Here is an 18950-nt window from a genome sequence, read left to right on the forward strand (position 1 = left end):
GTTTCGAAGATAGTCAAGGGAAGAAGGTCAATGGTCTAGATTTTCATGTCAAGGATCTTCTCAGTCTTCTTCTCATGAGTAGTATGAGCTAAAATTTAGGAAAAAAGAAAATTTGCTCTATCCACTTTAAGATAGATAAATATATCTGATTCTTCCCCTTTATACAGCAGATTGTCAAAAGCTTCTCCTTTTCATTTGCCACATTGCATGAGAGAGAGAGAGAGAGAGAGAGAGAGAGATGTTTTAGAATGATTCTAATTTAGTTTTACTATTATACAGTGATGGATTGGATTCTTTTCAAATTGATTTGAAAAATATGCATATGAATTTCATTGTTCCAAGTTATATTTGAATGAAGCTGGTTCTGTAACCTGTTCTGCAAATATAGATCAGCTATGGCCCAAATCTGTCCTTATGACTTCGGCCATCTTTGTAAACATCATATACAACATTAAACATTAAACATTTAATTAAAGAATTAATTAGTTTTCTAATTTGCTCTTAATTATACTGGTGACTTATGATTCCAATAACATATTCATTTCTTCTCACATGCATGTATATACTACTAAACTCCATAATTGACACCACTGAATTGGTCTTCATGCCGCCCACTGAATTGGTGTTTCATGATTATCTTTGACTGCAATATGTTTTTTAATCATTGTTTAATTAATTTGTTTTTGAATGGAATGCTCGCTTTAACAAATTGGAACTCTTATTAGCCAAAAGTAAATAACTTTATCATTCCCGATGATTTATTTATTTATCATAATAATATTTTATGATGTCAAAGACAGACATCAAAGCAAAGCAAAGCAATGGATGGAGATGAAAGTGAAGTCTTGAGTTCCTATTTCATCTCGAGAACTTATAATATTCATCTGTATTGGAGTGCTGGTAAAAACCCATCTCATGAAAACTAGTATTATATTTTTAAGTTTAATAAGAATCCAAATTTCCAACCACTAGCTAAGAGAATCTTGTATGACCTCTAGGATTTCGCAATAATGAGGGAATAAATTATAAATATAGCAGGCACGAAAAACAATGGATGAGTAATGGATGAGTAGGACCCTTAGCATAGCGGCGCGTAGCACAATTGTTGATGACACAATTAAACTCCACGGTAAATTAAACACATTTCCAAAGACTATGATAGACAAGTCCTATCAGGCAAATTCATCCCCCCTCTCCCCTCCTCCCGAACGAGGCAACATTGCATACTTCAAAATGAATAAGTATATCGAGGCTCACTTTTTATAATAAAATATCATCTTATACCTCTCATCTATTTTTATGAAATACAAAAATTAATCATATGATAATGGTTTGTGTATAACTGCATTGCTTAATCCTTTAGAGGGGGTGAACTTTTTCTCTGAGGCAAATAAAACGGGTTGACAACATACCACCTAGGTTGTTATAGTATAATTTTGCTTACTTCCTTTGCGTACTCCCTCTTGGAGATGCAAATTATAAATATAGCAGGCACGAAAACAATGGATGAGAGAGGACCCTTAGCATAGCAGCGGCATAATTGTTGATGATTGTAAACTCCACGATAAATTAAACACATATCAACATCTATGATAGCGGCGGCATGATGCTAGCACAATTGTTGATGATTGTAAACTCCACGACAAATTAAACACAGATCAACGTCTATGATAGCGTCACGACAAGTCCTACCAAGTAACCAATGGAAATTCAAACTTCAAGGGCATTAGTAGTTTCTGTTAATCATGTTTTTTTTATTTATGGGCATAAGAGCCATATTCAACAGTAAAAAAGCACAAACGACAGGTTCAATCAGATTGATTCAACTATATATTCTTGTTGCTTTAATTAATTGCCTTCCATTGTTGCAGTGGAAGGATTTGATCTTTTGTCCCCATTCTGTTTTACCCTGTTTCTTGGTTGTATCCAATTTGGATTTGCATTTTCCTCTTCTTGGTTTCGTTTTCTTCCTTTTGTTTTCCATTTTATCATCATGCACATCCAGAATATGCTCCGGCCACCCTTGAGACATGGGCAGCTTATGAGGGAATTTGTAGAAATATGCACATGTTTCCAAAACCAGTTTTTAACAGTTTTGTTTTGGGTTAATCCATTCTTGGCTAAAAACATAACTTTCAAGGATATGATAGTTGGAAATTCCTGCCCAAAATAAAAAGGAAATGAATTGGAAAAGATGGGGTCTTTTCATTTGGCAATAATGAAGAGAGTAAAGGATGGGAAAAAGAAATAAAAGAAGCTAAAGATGAGAGAAAGCCACAACAGCTTTTTCGAGGGTTTGCTGGTGATTGAAAGTCTTGGGATTTTGCCAATGGGATCCCACTACAGTGGTGGTGGCTTCTCTCTCTCCTATGGCACCCCAGTTCGAACCCCTTCGACTTCAATGTAACCGAAAAAAACAGAGTCTTGGGATTTTGCACCAAATTATCAAGAACTGCCCAGTTTTAAAATGTTGGGCTCAACTTTCTTTTTTCGTCTAGGTAAGGTAGGTAATTGTACACAGTACACTCAAAAGATTATTTGTCAATATCCATATAACGCAAACTAAAGCAATGGACATTATATGTTCCAAATAAAAGAACAAAAGAAAGGAAAGAGAAACAGTGGACATAGTGGATGGAAATGATGTGGTCCAAATCTTGAACACAAGTTAAATACGTAGAGGCTCCACACTAATCATATTGTCCCATCACCACATTCCAACAATGTTTATCCTTAACATTCAAACAACCCCACCTTCCCAAGTGCATGAATGGCCCCCTTCTCATCAATTTGCCACTAATCATGTTCACAAAAGATGGGGCAAAAGGAGGGCCGGAAGTAGTAACAAAAGGGAAATACAAAAGGAAAAATATCAAAAGACTTAGAAAAGAGAGATTTATAATATTAAAAGGAATTCTAAATTTGAATTTTTATCGTATCAATAAAAAAAAACAAATTAATATAGAAATTAAACCCTATGTGATGAACAACCTTCACGAAGGGTTGCTCTCAAGTGTTGCCGGTTTCAAATGCTGACTTATCCCACCAAAATTATGTATTTTATTCACTGGTTTGTTCTCCATTACTTTTTCAACCTTAATTAATATTTTCAGGTCCCATAAAATGGTTCCAAAAGATCCAAAATGTCCGTATTCAAAGACAATGATGCATTAAAATAAAGGGGGGATGAAAAGGCAGTCAAATATTATGAATTGTAAATTTGTAGTGTGGAATGAACAAGTACAAGATATGAATTAATGAAAGTCTAAAAGATGAGAGTGCCTAATCACTACCAGAAGCAATTAAATTTTATTTAAAAGACCAAGCCTTTCCCTCCTCATTTTGACTTGCAAGCATTTTCAAGGAACAAGTCCAAGAAAGAACCTATTTGTTTTGACAGATGGTCAATTGACCAGAAAGGGTGTTTTGTTTTGAATAAATTGGTTTCTCTAGTTTTACTCTTACCCAAATACATTGATTGGGCGTTTTACCTTTCTTTAAGGCATCAGTCCACTTTTCCCTTCAAACTATGCTCACCAGAATCATACCTTCTTCAGAGCTCGACATAAAGAACCTTGGGATTTTGGAACTAAAACCCAAACTCTCTCTCTCTCTCTCTCTCTCTCTCTCTCTCTCTCTCTGCAATAACTACAGCTTCTACTGAGGCATCTTCCCACTGATATCACAAACAGAACACATCTCCCTCTCTCTGTCTCTCTCTCTCACATGCTCAAAACCTCTCTTGCTTTCTCATTCTTGTTTTTTCACTCAATCAAGTTATGGAAGAGACCGAAGAATCCAATGGTAACAAGAAATGCCACACCAAAACCAGAAGCCTAAGGGGCGGAGCCAACCCTCAGAAGCATCACCATCAGCATCAACTAATACAGTACTCAAACCAGTTTGGTTTCTGCAACCAGAATCAGTACCAGAGATATTACTACCCAGCCCTTCTTCCACTCCCACCTCCAATACCTCTGCAACTAGCTTTAACTCCACCTCTGCCGCAAAACTACAACTTCAGATCAAAAACCCATTTGCAGAAACCTTCATGCAGGCTCAATAATGCTCCTTTTGCCGCCTCTTCAGAAACCCAAGTGTCCACAGCCACAATTTCACCATGTAAGTATCAAAGCCCTCTGCTTTTCGCTATTTCCCCTTTCTTTGCATGTTTGTTCTTTGGAAGTGCAACTATGTATGCAATGATTTCTATTTCGTTTTCTGTTTTTGTGAGGATATGTTTCTTTATTCATTGAGGTTATCAGGAGGACACACTCAGCAAAAGCGTAGGCTGAAAAATGGATATGATTTTTCTTCTTCTTTTTCAAAGTTTTGTTTTTTGCTTTCAGTTTTACACATTTGGTTCTTGTCCATTCAATGGCGACTTTCTGATATAGAACTGGATAGATATAGTTATCTGCAATGAGAAGAAAATTGCTAAAACTGATGTTTGTTGCCAGTTCTACCATCTACTGTTGATTTGGGCTTAAAATTCCTCCATTTCTGACAGTTTTATGAGTAACCTTGTTCTCCGTTAAAAATCAGCAGCTTCGGAGGGGTTCCAAGAGCAAACCAGTTCACCTTTCAAAGGAGAAGATGTAAGGAAGTTGACATGTGCAAGAACAGGAAAAGCAATAGTGACTGCAAGGAGACCAGACTCTGGTGGTGTAGAAGGAACTGTTATCTCTCTCTTAGCTAACCATTTTCTTGTCCAATTTGATTCATCAGAACGAATTTTCCATTACAATGTTGACATCTCTCCTAATCCCTCCAAGGAAGTTGCTCGAATGATCAAACAAAAACTGGTAGAGGATAACTCAACTTTGCTCTCTGGTGCTATTCCAGCTTATGATGGCCGCAAGAATCTTTACAGCCCGGTTGAATTCAAAAGTGATAGACTTGAATTCTATATAAGCCTCCCCATCCCCACAAGCAAGCCAAGCTTGCCAATTGGAGTATTCAGTGGTTTCCAGGAGAAGCATCAACAACTTAAACTATTTCGTATAAATATCAAACTGGTGTCAAAGATTGATGGGAGGGAATTGAGTAGTTACCTGAGCAAGGAAGGGGATGACTGGAAGCCCCTTCCTCAGGATTATCTCCATGCCTTGGATGTCGTTTTGAGGGAGGCCCCATTGGAGAAGTGTATACCTGTGGGAAGATCACTTTATTCAAGTTCAATGGGAGGGACTAAAGATATTGGAGGAGGAGCTGTGGGATTGAGAGGGTTCTTTCAAAGCCTTCGACCAACCCAACAAGGACTAGCTCTCAATGTAGATTTCTCTGTGACTGCTTTCCATGAAAGCGTTGGAGTGATCTCATACTTGCAGAAGCGTCTTGAGTTTCTTCGAGACCTTTCTCAAAGGAAGACAAGGGGTTTAACTGAAAGAGAAAGGAAAGAAGTGGAGAGGGCTTTAAAGAACATCAGGGTCTTTGTTTGCCACAGAGAAACTGTTCAGAGATACCGGGTTTTTGGCTTAACCGAGGAAGCCACTGAAAATCTTTGGTTTGCAGATAGGGATGGGAAGAATTTGAGGCTGGTGACTTACTTCAAGGATCACTATAACTATGATATACAGTTCAGGAATTTGCCATGTTTGCAGATTAGTAGGAGTAAACCATGTTATCTTCCAATGGAGCTATGTATGATCTGTGAAGGCCAGAAGTTTCTTGGGAAGCTGTCAGATGATCAGACTGCAAGGATACTTAAAATGGGCTGCCAACGACCAAAAGAACGAAAAGCGATTATAGATGGAGTCATGAGAGGTCCTGTTGGACCAACAAGGTAATTTTTCAACTTCTAAAAAAGTTCTGATGGAAATTTGTTGTGAATTGCCTTGAAGGTTGAGTAATACTATCTTAGTTTCTGTTCTTGAAAGTATCCCAATTTGCTCTGTAATTAACTTTAGATGTTCATTTTTTTTCTGTTTCTGTACAGTGGCATTCAGGAAAGAGAATTCAAACTCCATGTTTCAAGAGAAATGACGCGATTGAAAGGAAGAGTTCTTCAACCTCCAAAGCTAAAGCTTGGAGATGGTGGACATGTAAGAGACCTAATTCCGTCTCGTCATGATCGCCAGTGGAATCTTCTGGGCAGCCATGTGTTTGAAGGTACTCGAATCGAGAGGTGGGCATTGATTAGTTTTGGTGGAACCCCTGATCAGAAGAACAGCATTCCAAAATTCGTACACCAGCTATCTCAAAGATGTGAACAGTTGGGCATCTTTCTCAATAAAAACACAATTATTAGTCCCCAATTTGAACCATCCCAAGTCCTTAACAATGTGTCTCTTTTAGAATCTAAGCTTAAACGAATCCAAAGAGCTGCATCAAACAATCTGCAGCTGCTTATATGTGTAATGGAAAGAAAGCACAAAGGCTATGCAGACCTCAAGCGAATTGCGGATACGAGTGTTGGGGTTTTAAGCCAATGCTGCTTGTACTCAAACATTGACAAGTTGGGTTCACAGTTTTTGGCAAATCTGGCTCTCAAGATCAATGCAAAAGTTGGAGGATGCACAGTTTCTTTGTACAATTCCTTGCCATCTCAAATCCCCCGGCTACTTCAAACTGATGAGCCAGTGATCTTTATGGGTGCAGATGTGACTCATCCACACCCACTCGATGATTTTAGTCCTTCTGTTGCTGCTGTGGTTGGTAGCATGAATTGGCCAGCAGCAAACAAGTATGTTTCAAGAATGAGGTCTCAGACACATAGACAAGAAATCATCCAGGATCTTGGTACAATGACAGAAGAATTGTTGGATGAGTTTTACCAGGAAGTCGGCAAGCTCCCAAAGAGAATAGTTTTCTTTAGAGACGGGGTAAGTGAAACGCAATTTTATAAAGTGCTTCAAGAGGAGTTGCAAGCCATTAAAGGTGCATGCTCAAAATTTCCTGGTTATGCACCTCCTATAACATTTGCAGTGGTTCAGAAGAGGCATCACACAAGGTTGTTTCCTTTCAAAATTGATCCATCTTCCAGGCAGAACCAGTTACTGGACGAAAACATTCCCCCGGGAACTGTTGTGGATACTGTGATCACTCATCCAAAAGAGTTTGACTTCTATCTTTGTAGTCATTGGGGTGTTAAGGGAACAAGTAGGCCAACCCATTACCACATATTGTGGGATGAAAACCAGTTCACTTCAGACGAACTACAGAAACTGGTTAACATTCTTTGCTACACATATGTAAGGTGCACCAAGCCAGTTTCTCTGGTGCCTCCGGCTTACTATGCTCACTTGGCTGCATATAGAGGTAGGCTTTACCTTGACAGATCAGAGTCCACAGCTTACACCAGAAGTGGTTGCACACTCTCCCGAGCTGGCCCTCCAAAGGAAATGGAACTACCAAAACTTAGTGAGAATGTAAGGAAACTCATGTTTTACTGCTGAATTTTAATTCCTTTAACCTCCTTGCATGGCAGTTAATTCATTGGTTTATATAGGAAGGCCACATAGATTATGTTAGTCCAATGTAACAGAACACAAGCTGATCCATTGCCTATGCTACTTCCCACCTATGATTAATTTGCAGGCCCTCCTTTGACACTGTCAAAGTTTGATGAAACATAACTCATGTTCCCAACAAACACATTATGTTTAAACAATATAACTTAACTACAACAATTGTTACATTTTGTATCATTAATTTCTTGATTAATCAGTTTATTGCTGGGGAGACAGAAAAGAAGAAAGGGAGGATCTACTGGCACTCTTCACCTGTGACATTGACTTTTTCAGTGTAATTACATGTAGACATAGCTATTTACCATGCATGCAGGTATGCAAGGGCAAGAAGAATAGAAAGGGAAAAGCAAAATACTTGAACAAAAGAAAAGATGCATTTTTTATGTGGCCCCCAATAGATGGTACACACTCAACTCACCTAACCACTCACTGAAAATCTGAAGCAATGCCAGCCCAATTGAGCGAATAATACACAGACAGACAGAGCCTAGCTCAGACACAGAGAGAGAGAGAGGAGAGAGAGGAGAGAGATGTAGAGGAGGGAGGAAGAAAACAAAAGCCTAGAAAGGATGGGATTTAAAGTAAAGGCAGTCCAAGTCTGACTTTGGACTTCCCCTTTTGTCTCTTCAGCTTTGCAAGGCCTTTTTCCCACCATTAATTTCTCCATTGCTTTTTTCCCCTCACTTCGTGTCTCTCTCTTGCATCAAACTTCTTCAGAGACAAATACTTTAAAGTACTGCACGGCCACGAGAAGATACAGAAGGACAGAGACACAACGTGGGTTTTGGCAGGGTGTGGTAGGGGCCAATGTACCCTCTACTCTCTCTACCTCTCTAGAGTCTATAGATAGATGGAGATGTCATATGTATCACTTGTCCCCACTTTTCAACTTAACCAAGTTCTCTGTTGGCATGGTGAAACTGCAAGCCTGCACAAAATAAGCATCTTTGAGTCATTGTAGTGTAGTGCTGTAGAAAATCCATACTTTTCTTAGCCAAAAAATAAATAAAATAATTCCATTCTCTTTTTTAAGTGTTTAGGAAAACATGTGAGATTAAATCGTGGAAAATAAATCACGAACAAATACGAAAACAGATGAAAGATGTTGCTTAAAGTTGTTATCTTCGTGATGGGATATGTCTGCAGGCGAAAAAGATATAGCCTTTGGGTAACAGAGTGTAGGATGATGAATAGGATTATTGATGTCGGTGATGCAACCTTTTTTATTTTGGATTCTCTCCTTTTACCCCAAGTTGCAGTGCAGGCTATTGACTGGTGAGGTGACAAGAAAAGGCATCTCCGTTTATTTTTTTTGGGCACAAACCAGACGAATTTTTCAGGCGGCATCCAGAGCCAGCTCAAGTCTCTGACCGTTTTAACTGGAACAAATACTTTTTTCCCCATTGATGTGATTGCTTAAAGATTGTGAAAACTGTACCCCCAAAAAACAAAAAACTTCTGAATGTGATATTGGTTTGTGTGTGTTTCTAATTTTCTATTCATTATGGCATAATCTTGAATTCAAGCTCGGCCCACTGTAGATATCCACATGCCACATGAGAGGTCATTTGAAGGTACAGAAACCCTTTGGATTGCGAAGTTTGAGTTTTTGTGCTGTTGATATGGGTTGGGCCAACTTTACGAATTGCTAGATACCGCGTGTAATGGAGTAATAAATGACATGTGAATTGAAGCCCAAGAAACAACCCAAGGAAAATGCTCTCCTCATTGAAACATGACATGGTTTAATAAGGTAGCTTAAGCATCATCTTGTTTACATTAGTTGATGGTCAAGCATTTCTAGCAGTCTTTGATTTACTTGCAAGTCATACGACATAGAAGTATAAGTTGTTGATGTCAAAAAATTCGCTCCGGGGCACGTTTCTCTGCTGGAAGCTGGAGTAATTCTCGAATCCCTTCGCATACCTGAAAGCAATGTGTAATATTTTTGTTTTCATAACCCAGAAAAGTAAAAGCGTAATATACTTGTTCAACTACATCAAGGTACAGCACTTTCTGTAGCATAGTTGCGTAATCTACAAAGAATTTGTATACTCAAAAGCTCAGAAAGAGGGAGAAAAAAAGGCTCAATCCTTGCGTTATCTAATGTCTGCGCCTTCTAGTTTCTATCTTGGAAGCAAATAATATTTGAGTTATTAGGAACACCTATAGTAGTATGAAGGCAGAGAAAATATCCTTCCAAAATAAGATAATTTGAAGAGTGTTAAACAATTTCCACTTCTGCAACCTTGTCAACATTTAAAAAAATGAAATAATCAAATAGAAAGCATCAATGGAAGTGAACATACCAGCTTTATCTGGGCTTTGATTGATGCAATAAGGTTAGTATACTCTTCAATTTGCCTACAGAGAGGAATTTGATACGTTAAGTTTGGGCAATACTTGAAAAAAGAAGATTGAAGGTACCAAAACAGGGCAGAGGGAGAATTTGAACAAATCTTGTAGGATAACTCCCAAAAATCTAGTAGATTTCAACGAGTTTGATTATGTTTCTATCCTCTACAAGGCATCCTACTATAATAAAATCTTCCAAGAAAACCAACTTCGAAAAATTATAAACAAAAGCTTGTACCTGGCTATCTTTTCTTCTCTTTGAGATATGTAATTTAAAGCTTCCGACCAGGTGAACTCCACATGAAATCCTAGTCCAATGTCTACAAATATGCGTCGTGTATCCGGCCTGCAGACATGCAGAAGAAAGAAAAGGTAAGACACCATTGATATCAAAGATGAAACAAAACCAGGATTAATAGCAATTCGAACACAACTGTAAACAGAAAATTGTAACATGTAACAATTCTAATACAAAAGTCCATTGCATGATTCTGTAATTAGCCCCATGGACCAGTGACTAAGAGCAACAAAGTGAACAACGAGTACCATAAAAGAAGTTCAATGAAGAGTGAGAGCACACAAAAGGGAAAAAAATCATAAGACTTACACATCAGCTTGCATATAGACTTCAGAGCCAAGGTTAACCAAAGTCCTAAGACTGGTTACACTATTTTTCTCCAAATTCTCAATGTTGTTCCGCAAATCCGAGCTAACAAAAGTCAAGTCAACACTTTTAACAAGCAAAGATCATCAAACGGGGTTGCAAAATTCACCGCATTCGATATTCCGATTGATCCATTAGGTTAAATTAATCAAAATTAAAAAGGGGAATATAAGGAAAAGCGAAAAGGATACAAAACTTTTTGTTGCTCGAACACCTTGTCCCTGCAAAACAAGAAACAGAAAAAAGCTATCAAAATAAGCTACAACTTCAGGGTACCAGTTCTTCAAGCAACTTGAAAAGCAACTAAGAAACCCTAACGGAGCATGAGAGCAAACTCAAGCTTATGCATTTACTGCTCTGCTCGAGCTGGGTAATGCTCACATAACAAAACCCTAGGAAAACGGCTTCCGGGAAAGCAGAGGTCGGAGGTGTATTAAAACGGTACCGTTGAGCAATGGCGCGAACAAGGTCTGGTTTGAGGCGTCCATCCACGAATTCCTCGTATTTCTGTATTTTGTGTTGGAGGTGGCTCTCCATGAGTCCCAAGTCAAAAATTCAAGAATATTTCCGCGATTGTGTTTTTCTTTTTCTTCTTATAAATTTTATATTTACTTTTTGTCTTAATCTCAGCCGTCGGTGGCATCCACCCAACGGATGATTAACTTTATTAGCTTTTTCAACGACGTCGTATTACTCTTAGAAAACGCTAGAAGCGTGTAACAATTCTCGTGGACCCAATTTTCAAATGTTTTTTTTCGTTCGGGCCAATTCGAATGGGCTTACTGGCTTACCGGGGCATAGGCCCAATTATGTCTTCTGGGGCTCAAATCACACAGAGAGAGAGAGAGAGAGAGAGAGAGAGAGAGAGGGGAAATTTAATTTTGATAAATGGCTTGACTACATGTATTAATGACACTAGTCGGGCACAGTGTGGGAGAAAAAAAATATATAGGCTATTAATTGAACTATGGATTTGTAAATTCATTTTTGAAGCAAATTGACACTTTTACATCAATTCTTTGCAATTACCAGACCTTCAGATACCTCTCTCATTCTTCATCCTTCCTTCCATCTCCCTCAAGAAGTAAAAGTTTGCACTCAGATGAAGCATATGTCAACTAGCTGAAATGCACTTGAGGTTACCTCCTGCCATGAACCCTTGCCTTGAAAGTTCTACCAAGGCACAAGTTTGCACTGTTTGATCAGGTGGTACCACGAACCGGCAACGAAATCCTAATTTTTTGTATAGGAGCTCCCATCTTCATAATTATTGAATAAAAAGGTTGTGCTGGTGGTAATTATGGTGTCATTGAATACCAACTGATTCAGCAGAAAAGTTTATGGTTTCCAAAATTGAATGAGACTCGCTGTCTAAACATGTTTCCATCTTAAAAGATCTGCAGCTGAAGTAGAAAACAGCACTCATCATGGAGTCGATGAGCACCACGAACGAATACATGATCACCAAAAGAGGACCTTCCCATATGCGAGAAGACCCATCTCCGTAGCTCAACGTCTTCACTCTGTGCTCAAACAGCCCCTCAACAAATGCCATTCCGATTGTTGATCCAAGAAATATCAGAAGACCCACCTGAGTCTGGCCCTTGATTAAAACCCCAGACTGAACCAATGCCTCTGGTCCTGAGACATCCTCCAACACAGAGATCACAATAGCAATGTTGCAAATAATAATAGCATTGGCAAAAATAACCGAGAAGATGAGGCCAACCGCCATTGCAGCATATACAATATGAGGAGGTGACAACCCAAATATGGAACATGTATTGCACACAGCAAGAAGAAGAATAAAAAACAAGATGAGGCAACCCACCACCACCATACACATCCACACATACGTCGAAAGAAGCCGCCTCCATATTTTGCACATAATTAAGTAAAACTGGGATACATCAAACTTCTTCAGGGAGTAACTACAATACACAGAGTAAACCACGGCGGCTTTCGACAACAATGACAATGTGATGTACAGAGGAAAGCACATAGTGGATGAGATAGCCATCTCAGCAAACCTCTGGCAAGAATGACTGATAAAATCCCTCAAAGGGAGGCCACTGGACTTGGCAATTAACAACATCCTAATGGTTAGTCTCTTTACAAGTGACTGATCAACTAGCAAATTCGACAAAAGCAAGGCAGACAAAGGGCAAATTAGCAAGGCGGCAATGCCCAAAAAGCCCCACGAATTGTACCGGAGAATTCTCACAGTTTCCCTCAAAATCTCCAGAGCATTCATTGGATGGAACCTATGATCGTTACCAGGAGGTTCTAACTCAAATCTCAACAAATGGGTTTCTTCGGATCCCTCTTTCTTTGAATGATCCAATCTCATTCTTGGGGAATTTTCAGTATAAGCTTCCATTTCTCGTTGTTTCTTGAATCAATCTCTCATACCAATTCAACAAATTATGACATCTATATATATTATATGTATATATGTGATGAGAATGAAAGATCTAACAGAGCTAGATTTAACTCTAGAGTGATAGCTGAGAAGGCAGATTTACATGGAAAAGCTTTAACAGCAGTATAGGTGATGTACAAAAGCGAGAATCAGATCTGGGCAGTAACGAAATTGAGACGGTGCAGTACCTTCAAAGCTGGAACCCACATTGGGGACGATGATCCAGAGGCGTTTCGCGAAGCTTCTGCGTGGGATTGGAGGAAGAAGAAGAAGGCGTTGAGAGAAGCTCTGACTCTCATGGAGATATGGAAGGTCTCTTTCTTTGTGTTTGTGAAACGTGCGAGGTGGCTTTTGGGCTTCTTCTGCGCGTCGGTGTGTTTAACTTGGTCGGGCTTTTATATCGGACGGTGTGGAGCTGCCAGCTTCACTGCCTGAGGTATCTAAAACGGTGACTTGTGCATTAATTTTGTTTTTTTTTTTTTACACAAAAGTAGTTTATTTAGTTTAATATTTGTAATTAAGTAATATTTTAGTTTTATTTAATTAGTAATTATATTTTAATTAATTTCATAAATTACTTAATAAATCATAATTAATTATATTTAATTATTGTAAATTATTTTGTGGACTTTAAAATTAGTTTTCATTTTTGAAATTATTTTAAAAATAATTTATGGCCTGTTTGATAACCATTTCAATTTTTGTTTAATTTTGTGTGCTAGAGTATAGAAGAAAAATAGGGGAAATGGAAGTGAGAATAAGAGTGGATATGAGATTGAGAGGGAAGATGTGATGGGAAGATCCGGAGATGGGGGGAGGAGTAACAAAAGTGAAAACAAAAATTAAAAATTGAAATATATTTGAAATTCTTTTCACTTTCAAGTTTTTGTTTTCACTTTTGTTACTTCTCCCTCCCATCAGCCCTTCTCATCATTTCTCTCAATCTCACTTTCATTTTCCTCTATACTCTAGCACAAAAAATGAAAACTAAAAACTAAAATTGAAATACTTATCAAACGGGCCCTTAAATTATTTAAAAATCCTAGAAAATTATTTTAGTATTCTGAAAATGGATTACGAACCCTAAATCTAAGTCTTGAACCAAAAAAACCTAGCTTCCGAACTTATCTGAACTTGTTCCAAAACCGTTGGCAAGCCTCAAACTTGTTTCACTCTATAATATCAGCTTATTAACAAATGCAGCCTATAGTTGAACTAATACCATTTGTAGTTGCACTCGCATAGTTTAAGTAGGTATTACAACCCTAATCAAGTGTTGGATTAGTGTTGGATTGAATGCTCTAATCATGAACATAATATTAACCAAATTTAAGCTAAATCCAATACAAGCAACTATCCAATCAAGAAGGTTCAAACATTTTCAGCAGCCACTTCAGTTCCTCTGCGTAGCTCTTCTCCTCTTCTCCAGCTTTTGCAAAGGTAAGTATCTTTTCAATTTTTTTTTCCCTTTGTTTTCAAATTCTTTTATTTATGTTCTCTATCTCTATTTTCTTTTCTTATCTCCCTCTTCACAATAGTAGAAGAGTTAGATTTGGTGGTGAGGTGAAGATGATTTCTTCTGTTTTTTTATAAGAGAAACACAACAAGAAGGACGATTCTTTCTTGCAAATCGTGACCAAGAAGGACGATTCCTTCTTGCAAACTCATGTTAGGCTTCACAGATTTTTAATTTTGTTTCTCTGTTTTGATGTGTTTTTTGTGTGTGGGTATTTTGTATGATTGTATCTGTTTGGAGCTTTTTTTATTTTTAATAAAAGTCTTGTTATTAGTTGTTGAGTATATTTGAATTTGTTTTATTAATTGGGTATTAGACTATTAGACATAATGAATGTGCACCATGTTTTATTTTGTTTCTCTATTTTGATGTGTTTTGTATCTTTGTATGATTTTATCTGTATTTGGTTTTTTATTTTAAATAAAAGTCTTGTTACTTAGTTGTGGAGTATATTTGAATTTGGTTTATTAATTGGTACTATTAGACATAGTGAATGTGAAGTTGAACCATGCCGAATTTTTTAAGGGAAAGATGAGTTACTCTAATGCTAACTCTAGTGGGGATTCCTCTCATGCTTAATCAATTGATGATAGTGCTCCACTGTGGACGTATGTTACAAAGGTTGAATCAAGTAAGAAAACTGGAGGAAACGTTAGTTTCAAGTGTCATTATTGTCAAAGCATGTTTCAAGGTTCATATTCTAGGGTGAAACATCATTTGTTGAAAATCAAAGGAGGTGGGATTAGACCTTGCAACAAAGTTACACAAAGTAATGTATTGGAAATGAAACGCTTGGTAGATGATGTGGAGTTGAAAATAAAAAATGTCCAAGCTATAAGAACTGTTTCTTTGCCCACATCAAGCAATGAAGGTTCTTCGAGTGCTAGTGCTTTTGATTTGGATTTTGGCATGAATGAAGAAGTTTTGAAACCAAAGAAAAGGAAGGGAGTTAGCAGGGACGGACCCAGGATTTCAAACTTGATTGGGCTAAATTTACCTTACATATAAACATACTAAGTAGATAGAAAACTACAGTTAAAAAATTTCTTCTTTTTTTCTTTCTTTTTTTCCACAGGCTGTGTGCATTCCCTTTTTTTTTTTCTCTCCTATGTGCTGTTGCTATAGGCTGCAGCTTTCCCTTTTATTCCCCACATGCAAGCAGTGTAAGCAAAGGATTCCTAAGAAGGGTAGAATTAGGATATTCACTTGGATGGCTGGCTGGGCTATAAAAAAATTTTGGGTTGGGGTTTTAAAAGCCACCTGGGCTGTAGGCCAGGTTAGCCAAAGCCAAGTACCGTCCCTGGGAGTTAGTGGACCTCTTGAAAAAGCCTTCCAAAACAATGCAAGGGAGCAATTGGATAGTGTAATAGCAAGGATGATGAACATGAGTTATTTATTTTGTTTTATGGAATTATGTGACATTGAAATATTGAGAATTAATTAATTATTATTTTAATTACCATGTCCTAGCCGTGTCTGTGTCCTACTTTTTTGAGATTTTCCGTGTCGCCGTGTCGCGTTCCCGTGTCCCCGTACCCGTGTCCGTGCAACATAGGTTCAACCATTACTTAAAAGAGACTCAGGCAAAAAATGAGCAAGTAATGTAAGTAGCCAATGATGAGATTCCTTAGGTCATACTGTTGATGTATGTTACTGAAAATAAACATTCAGATGCTTGTCATGTAGAATCTGTAAATAGGGATGCAAGACATCAATGTACCAGTCTTGAAACTCTAGCTTAAGCTAAGAAGGAACTTACTTCTTGTAAATATAAATAATTATTTATATTTTAATTATTCTTTATTTTATGAATAATTAGTATTTAAGTATTTTAATTAATTTCATAAATTACTTAATAAATACTAATTAATTATATTTACTTATCTTAAATAATTTTTTGGACTTTAAAATTATTTTCAATTTCATAAATTACTTAATAAATACTAATTATTTATATTTACTTATCTCGAATTTAACAACCAACCAATGTTTCTTCAAATTGGAAAACATGTTCAATAATAGAATCTTGGAGCCTATTACTTTAAGTTTGGTTTAAGACTTTCTGCATAGAATTCAGTTTCTTCTAACTTCTCAGTTTTATCAAGCTAATACAGAAACAGGAAATTACTAACATCATATCATGCTTTTTGTCAACCTTCACATCCACGAAGATCTAAAACCTTCAATGATAATGTGTTCTTTTAACTTGTTGTTAAGGCAAAATAGCCTAGTGATAAAGTGAACGGATTTTTTTTTTAAACGAAGTCGCAGCACATGCTTAGAAATACTACCATTAGGAAATACAAGGAGCTATCAAACTCCTATAGAAACCTTCTAAATCCTAGCCTAGATTGAAAAAAACTGTCTCAAACTCTGGCTCACACAAGTTAAACATTTAATTTCTTATTTCAAAGCAGTATGACATCTTACATGGAACGAACAACTGAAACATAACCCGGCGGACCTCCCTTGATTGTATTGATGATCTTGATGACAAGAGTAGGATCACACTTGTATAGCTGAAGAGCTTGCCTAAAAGTTAGAAGGGGGAAAATGACATTAATAAGCAACTGTACCATAGGGAGAGAGACCTATGCCGACGAAATTTCGTCGGTAGAGACCTATGTCGGCAAACATTTGCTAAATTGGACCTTTTCCCACAATAATTTGCCAGCACAGAAAACTCCGACATTTTTATGCCAGCAAATTTTTGTCTGCAGACATCTATGCCAGCAAAGTTTCGTTGGCACATGTATTTTTAAATATATATATATAATTAGTTTCTTTTGTAAACTATTAATGACTACACATGATAGAACACACATCAAGAATATACAAGAGCACATCTCCTCAATCCAATCCCTTCATACACTCATTCTAGATGGGGTGAATTCTTTTGTGTGGTTGGCTTTATCGGTTGAGCAGGGGCACTTGTATTTATATGCATCTTCCTAAGAGTCTTGCCCATCAAGGAACTCTTAAGAAGTCCTTATTGCATTAGGTTTATAACTTTTAATCCACAATTAAGATAGGAATCCTTCTAGCTCTTATATTAGACTTAAAACACTAACTTTAATAGAGCTGCAGGTCTAGTTGTGTTTGAACTCCTAATTGATATCAAGTCTTAGAATCCTTTGATGATTATAAGACCACACTTTAATGAGTTTGACATCTACACGTCTAACATTCTCCCACTTGGTCTAATGATCATCAAGAACTCAATGTCAATTACTATAAGGCCTATGGAATTCAATTCAACTATAATTCCTAATCAAGTCACTGTCAATCAAAAGAACATGCATGGAACTATCAAGACTTATTGAACATTTCAGTATTTCAAAGTCTTTATAATTACACATACGAGCTCTCAAGATCACATGAGACTTCCGTCAAGACTAGAATGCAGAATGATCATGACCAAACTTAATTTGTGTTTACAAAGGTCACTTTCATTCATACGCCCTCCCTTTAGAGATTACCAAGATCTCTCCTTAATGACTCTAGTATGAATTCATGTCTTATGCAGTGACTGTAGCTAGCTATACTGCATGATGACATGCAACTGGATTCATTTGTCAAGAATAATAAACATAAAACTGAAGTCACCTAATTTATTAAAAGAATTGAACCAAACAGTAGTAAACAAAATAACTGAACTGTCTCCAAGAAAATAATGAAATTAAGTGGAATAAAACTCGGCTCCCACTGATTTTGCATATAGAAAATGAATGGCATAACCAAAATTGAATCAAATTTCCCATTAATACTTTTGGGAATAACCTCATACAGTAAATCAATCAACCAATGCAATTTCCTTACCTTCTACCTTACAAGCTTGAAACAAAAACCTTAATGCTTATCAGTAATCATAAATTTAATGAAAGGTAAAAGTCATTGATTAACCACTGTTAACTGAAAATATGAATTAACAATAACAATTAACACATCCAAACAATCTTTGTTCGTATTAGCCTTAAAACCCTTAATGAAGAACTGGAACATTAAGTGATTAATCATAAACATTCAAAACTAAATGTATGCAACAAAGAAGATCATTGAATGCTCCCACTCATCAAACATTTTGCACCAAAAATGTATCAATAAATGAGCATAGAACAAATCATATTATTTTCATTGAAATTGTTTCCTTAGGATTAGGCCTCAACTTTAATTCCTTCAATTTATTTCTCAAAATAGCACTTTACTAACACATATCTTGAAAAACATATAACATGTCATGCAGATTGGACTTAGTTTGAGAAATAACAAAACTGTAATGAATGCATTAAACTTTATTCACTTTGTACTTTATATATCAATTAAATTTTCTTTAACCATTGCAAACTAAAAAGCGTAAGCAAGGCAAGAAATTTAGTAGCCAAAAATGAAACAGCTAGGTATCCAAAATTGGTAATAAAATATATAGATGCATAAAACCAACACTTAAGATGTAAAACTTCAATGTGTCAACAACCAGAAAACAGTTCCAAGTATGTTCCAAAACCTTTATGAGCTTTATCA

The 18950-nt window shown here is 36.9% G+C and overlaps 3 protein-coding genes across 4 annotated transcripts; 1 reads left to right on the plus strand and 2 right to left on the minus strand.

Moving 5' to 3' along the window:
- Nucleotides 1-3443: 3443 nt before the first annotated feature.
- AGO7 (Argonaute family protein) lies at nucleotides 3444-8612 on the plus strand. Of its 2 annotated transcripts, none has more exons than XM_021951878.2 (3): nucleotides 3444-4122; nucleotides 4546-5785; nucleotides 5939-8612. In XM_021951878.2, the coding sequence occupies exons 1-3, from the start codon at nucleotides 3780-3782 to the stop codon at nucleotides 7395-7397; spliced, it is 3042 nt and encodes a 1013-aa protein (XP_021807570.1). In that variant the 5' UTR covers nucleotides 3444-3779; the 3' UTR covers nucleotides 7398-8612. The 2 variants fall into 2 exon arrangements, with proteins under 2 accessions (XP_021807570.1, XP_021807571.1); XM_021951879.2 differs by having other exon boundaries at nucleotides 3446-4122; nucleotides 4549-5785.
- A 548-nt stretch (nucleotides 8613-9160) lies between these two features.
- LOC110751410 (Prefoldin chaperone subunit family protein) lies at nucleotides 9161-11086 on the minus strand. Its single transcript, XM_021951883.2, has 6 exons — nucleotides 10937-11086; nucleotides 10683-10712; nucleotides 10435-10536; nucleotides 10066-10173; nucleotides 9782-9836; nucleotides 9161-9398 (listed from the first exon to the last, which is right to left on the minus strand). Exons 1-6 carry the CDS (start codon nucleotides 11026-11028, stop codon nucleotides 9330-9332), a joined length of 456 nt encoding a protein of 151 aa, XP_021807575.1. The 5' UTR covers nucleotides 11029-11086; the 3' UTR covers nucleotides 9161-9329.
- A 270-nt stretch (nucleotides 11087-11356) lies between these two features.
- On the minus strand, nucleotides 11357-13353 carry LOC110751409 (uncharacterized). Its single transcript, XM_021951882.2, has one exon. The coding sequence runs from the start codon at nucleotides 12869-12871 to the stop codon at nucleotides 11798-11800; it is 1074 nt and encodes a 357-aa protein (XP_021807574.1). The 5' UTR covers nucleotides 12872-13353; the 3' UTR covers nucleotides 11357-11797.
- Nucleotides 13354-18950: the final 5597 nt, after the last annotated feature.

Source organism: Prunus avium, chromosome 1, assembly GCF_965620075.1.
Source record: "Prunus avium chromosome 1, drPruAviu1.hap1.1, whole genome shotgun sequence".
NCBI lineage: Eukaryota > Viridiplantae > Streptophyta > Magnoliopsida > Rosales > Rosaceae > Prunus > Prunus avium.

Excerpts from the sequence above, each read along its gene's own strand:
- AGO7 (XM_021951878.2), top strand. The coding sequence starts at position 3,780 with ATGGAAGAGACCGAAGAATCCAATGGTAACAAGAAATGCCACACCAAA. Across the intron at positions 4,123-4,545 it reads CACAGCCACAATTTCACCAT|CAGCTTCGGAGGGGTTCCAA; the intron begins GTAAGTATCAAA and ends GTTAAAAATCAG. Across the intron at positions 5,786-5,938 it reads GGTCCTGTTGGACCAACAAG|TGGCATTCAGGAAAGAGAAT; the intron begins GTAATTTTTCAA and ends GTTTCTGTACAG.
- LOC110751409 (XM_021951882.2), bottom strand. The coding sequence starts at position 12,871 with ATGGAAGCTTATACTGAAAATTCCCCAAGAATGAGATTGGATCATTCA.
- LOC110751410 (XM_021951883.2), bottom strand. The coding sequence starts at position 11,028 with ATGGAGAGCCACCTCCAACACAAAATACAGAAATACGAGGAATTCGTG. Across the intron at positions 9,837-10,065 it reads AGAGAAGAAAAGATAGCCAG|GCAAATTGAAGAGTATACTA; the intron begins GTACAAGCTTTT and ends TCCTCTCTGTAG. Across the intron at positions 9,399-9,781 it reads TCAAAGCCCAGATAAAGCTG|GTATGCGAAGGGATTCGAGA; the intron begins GTATGTTCACTT and ends CATTGCTTTCAG.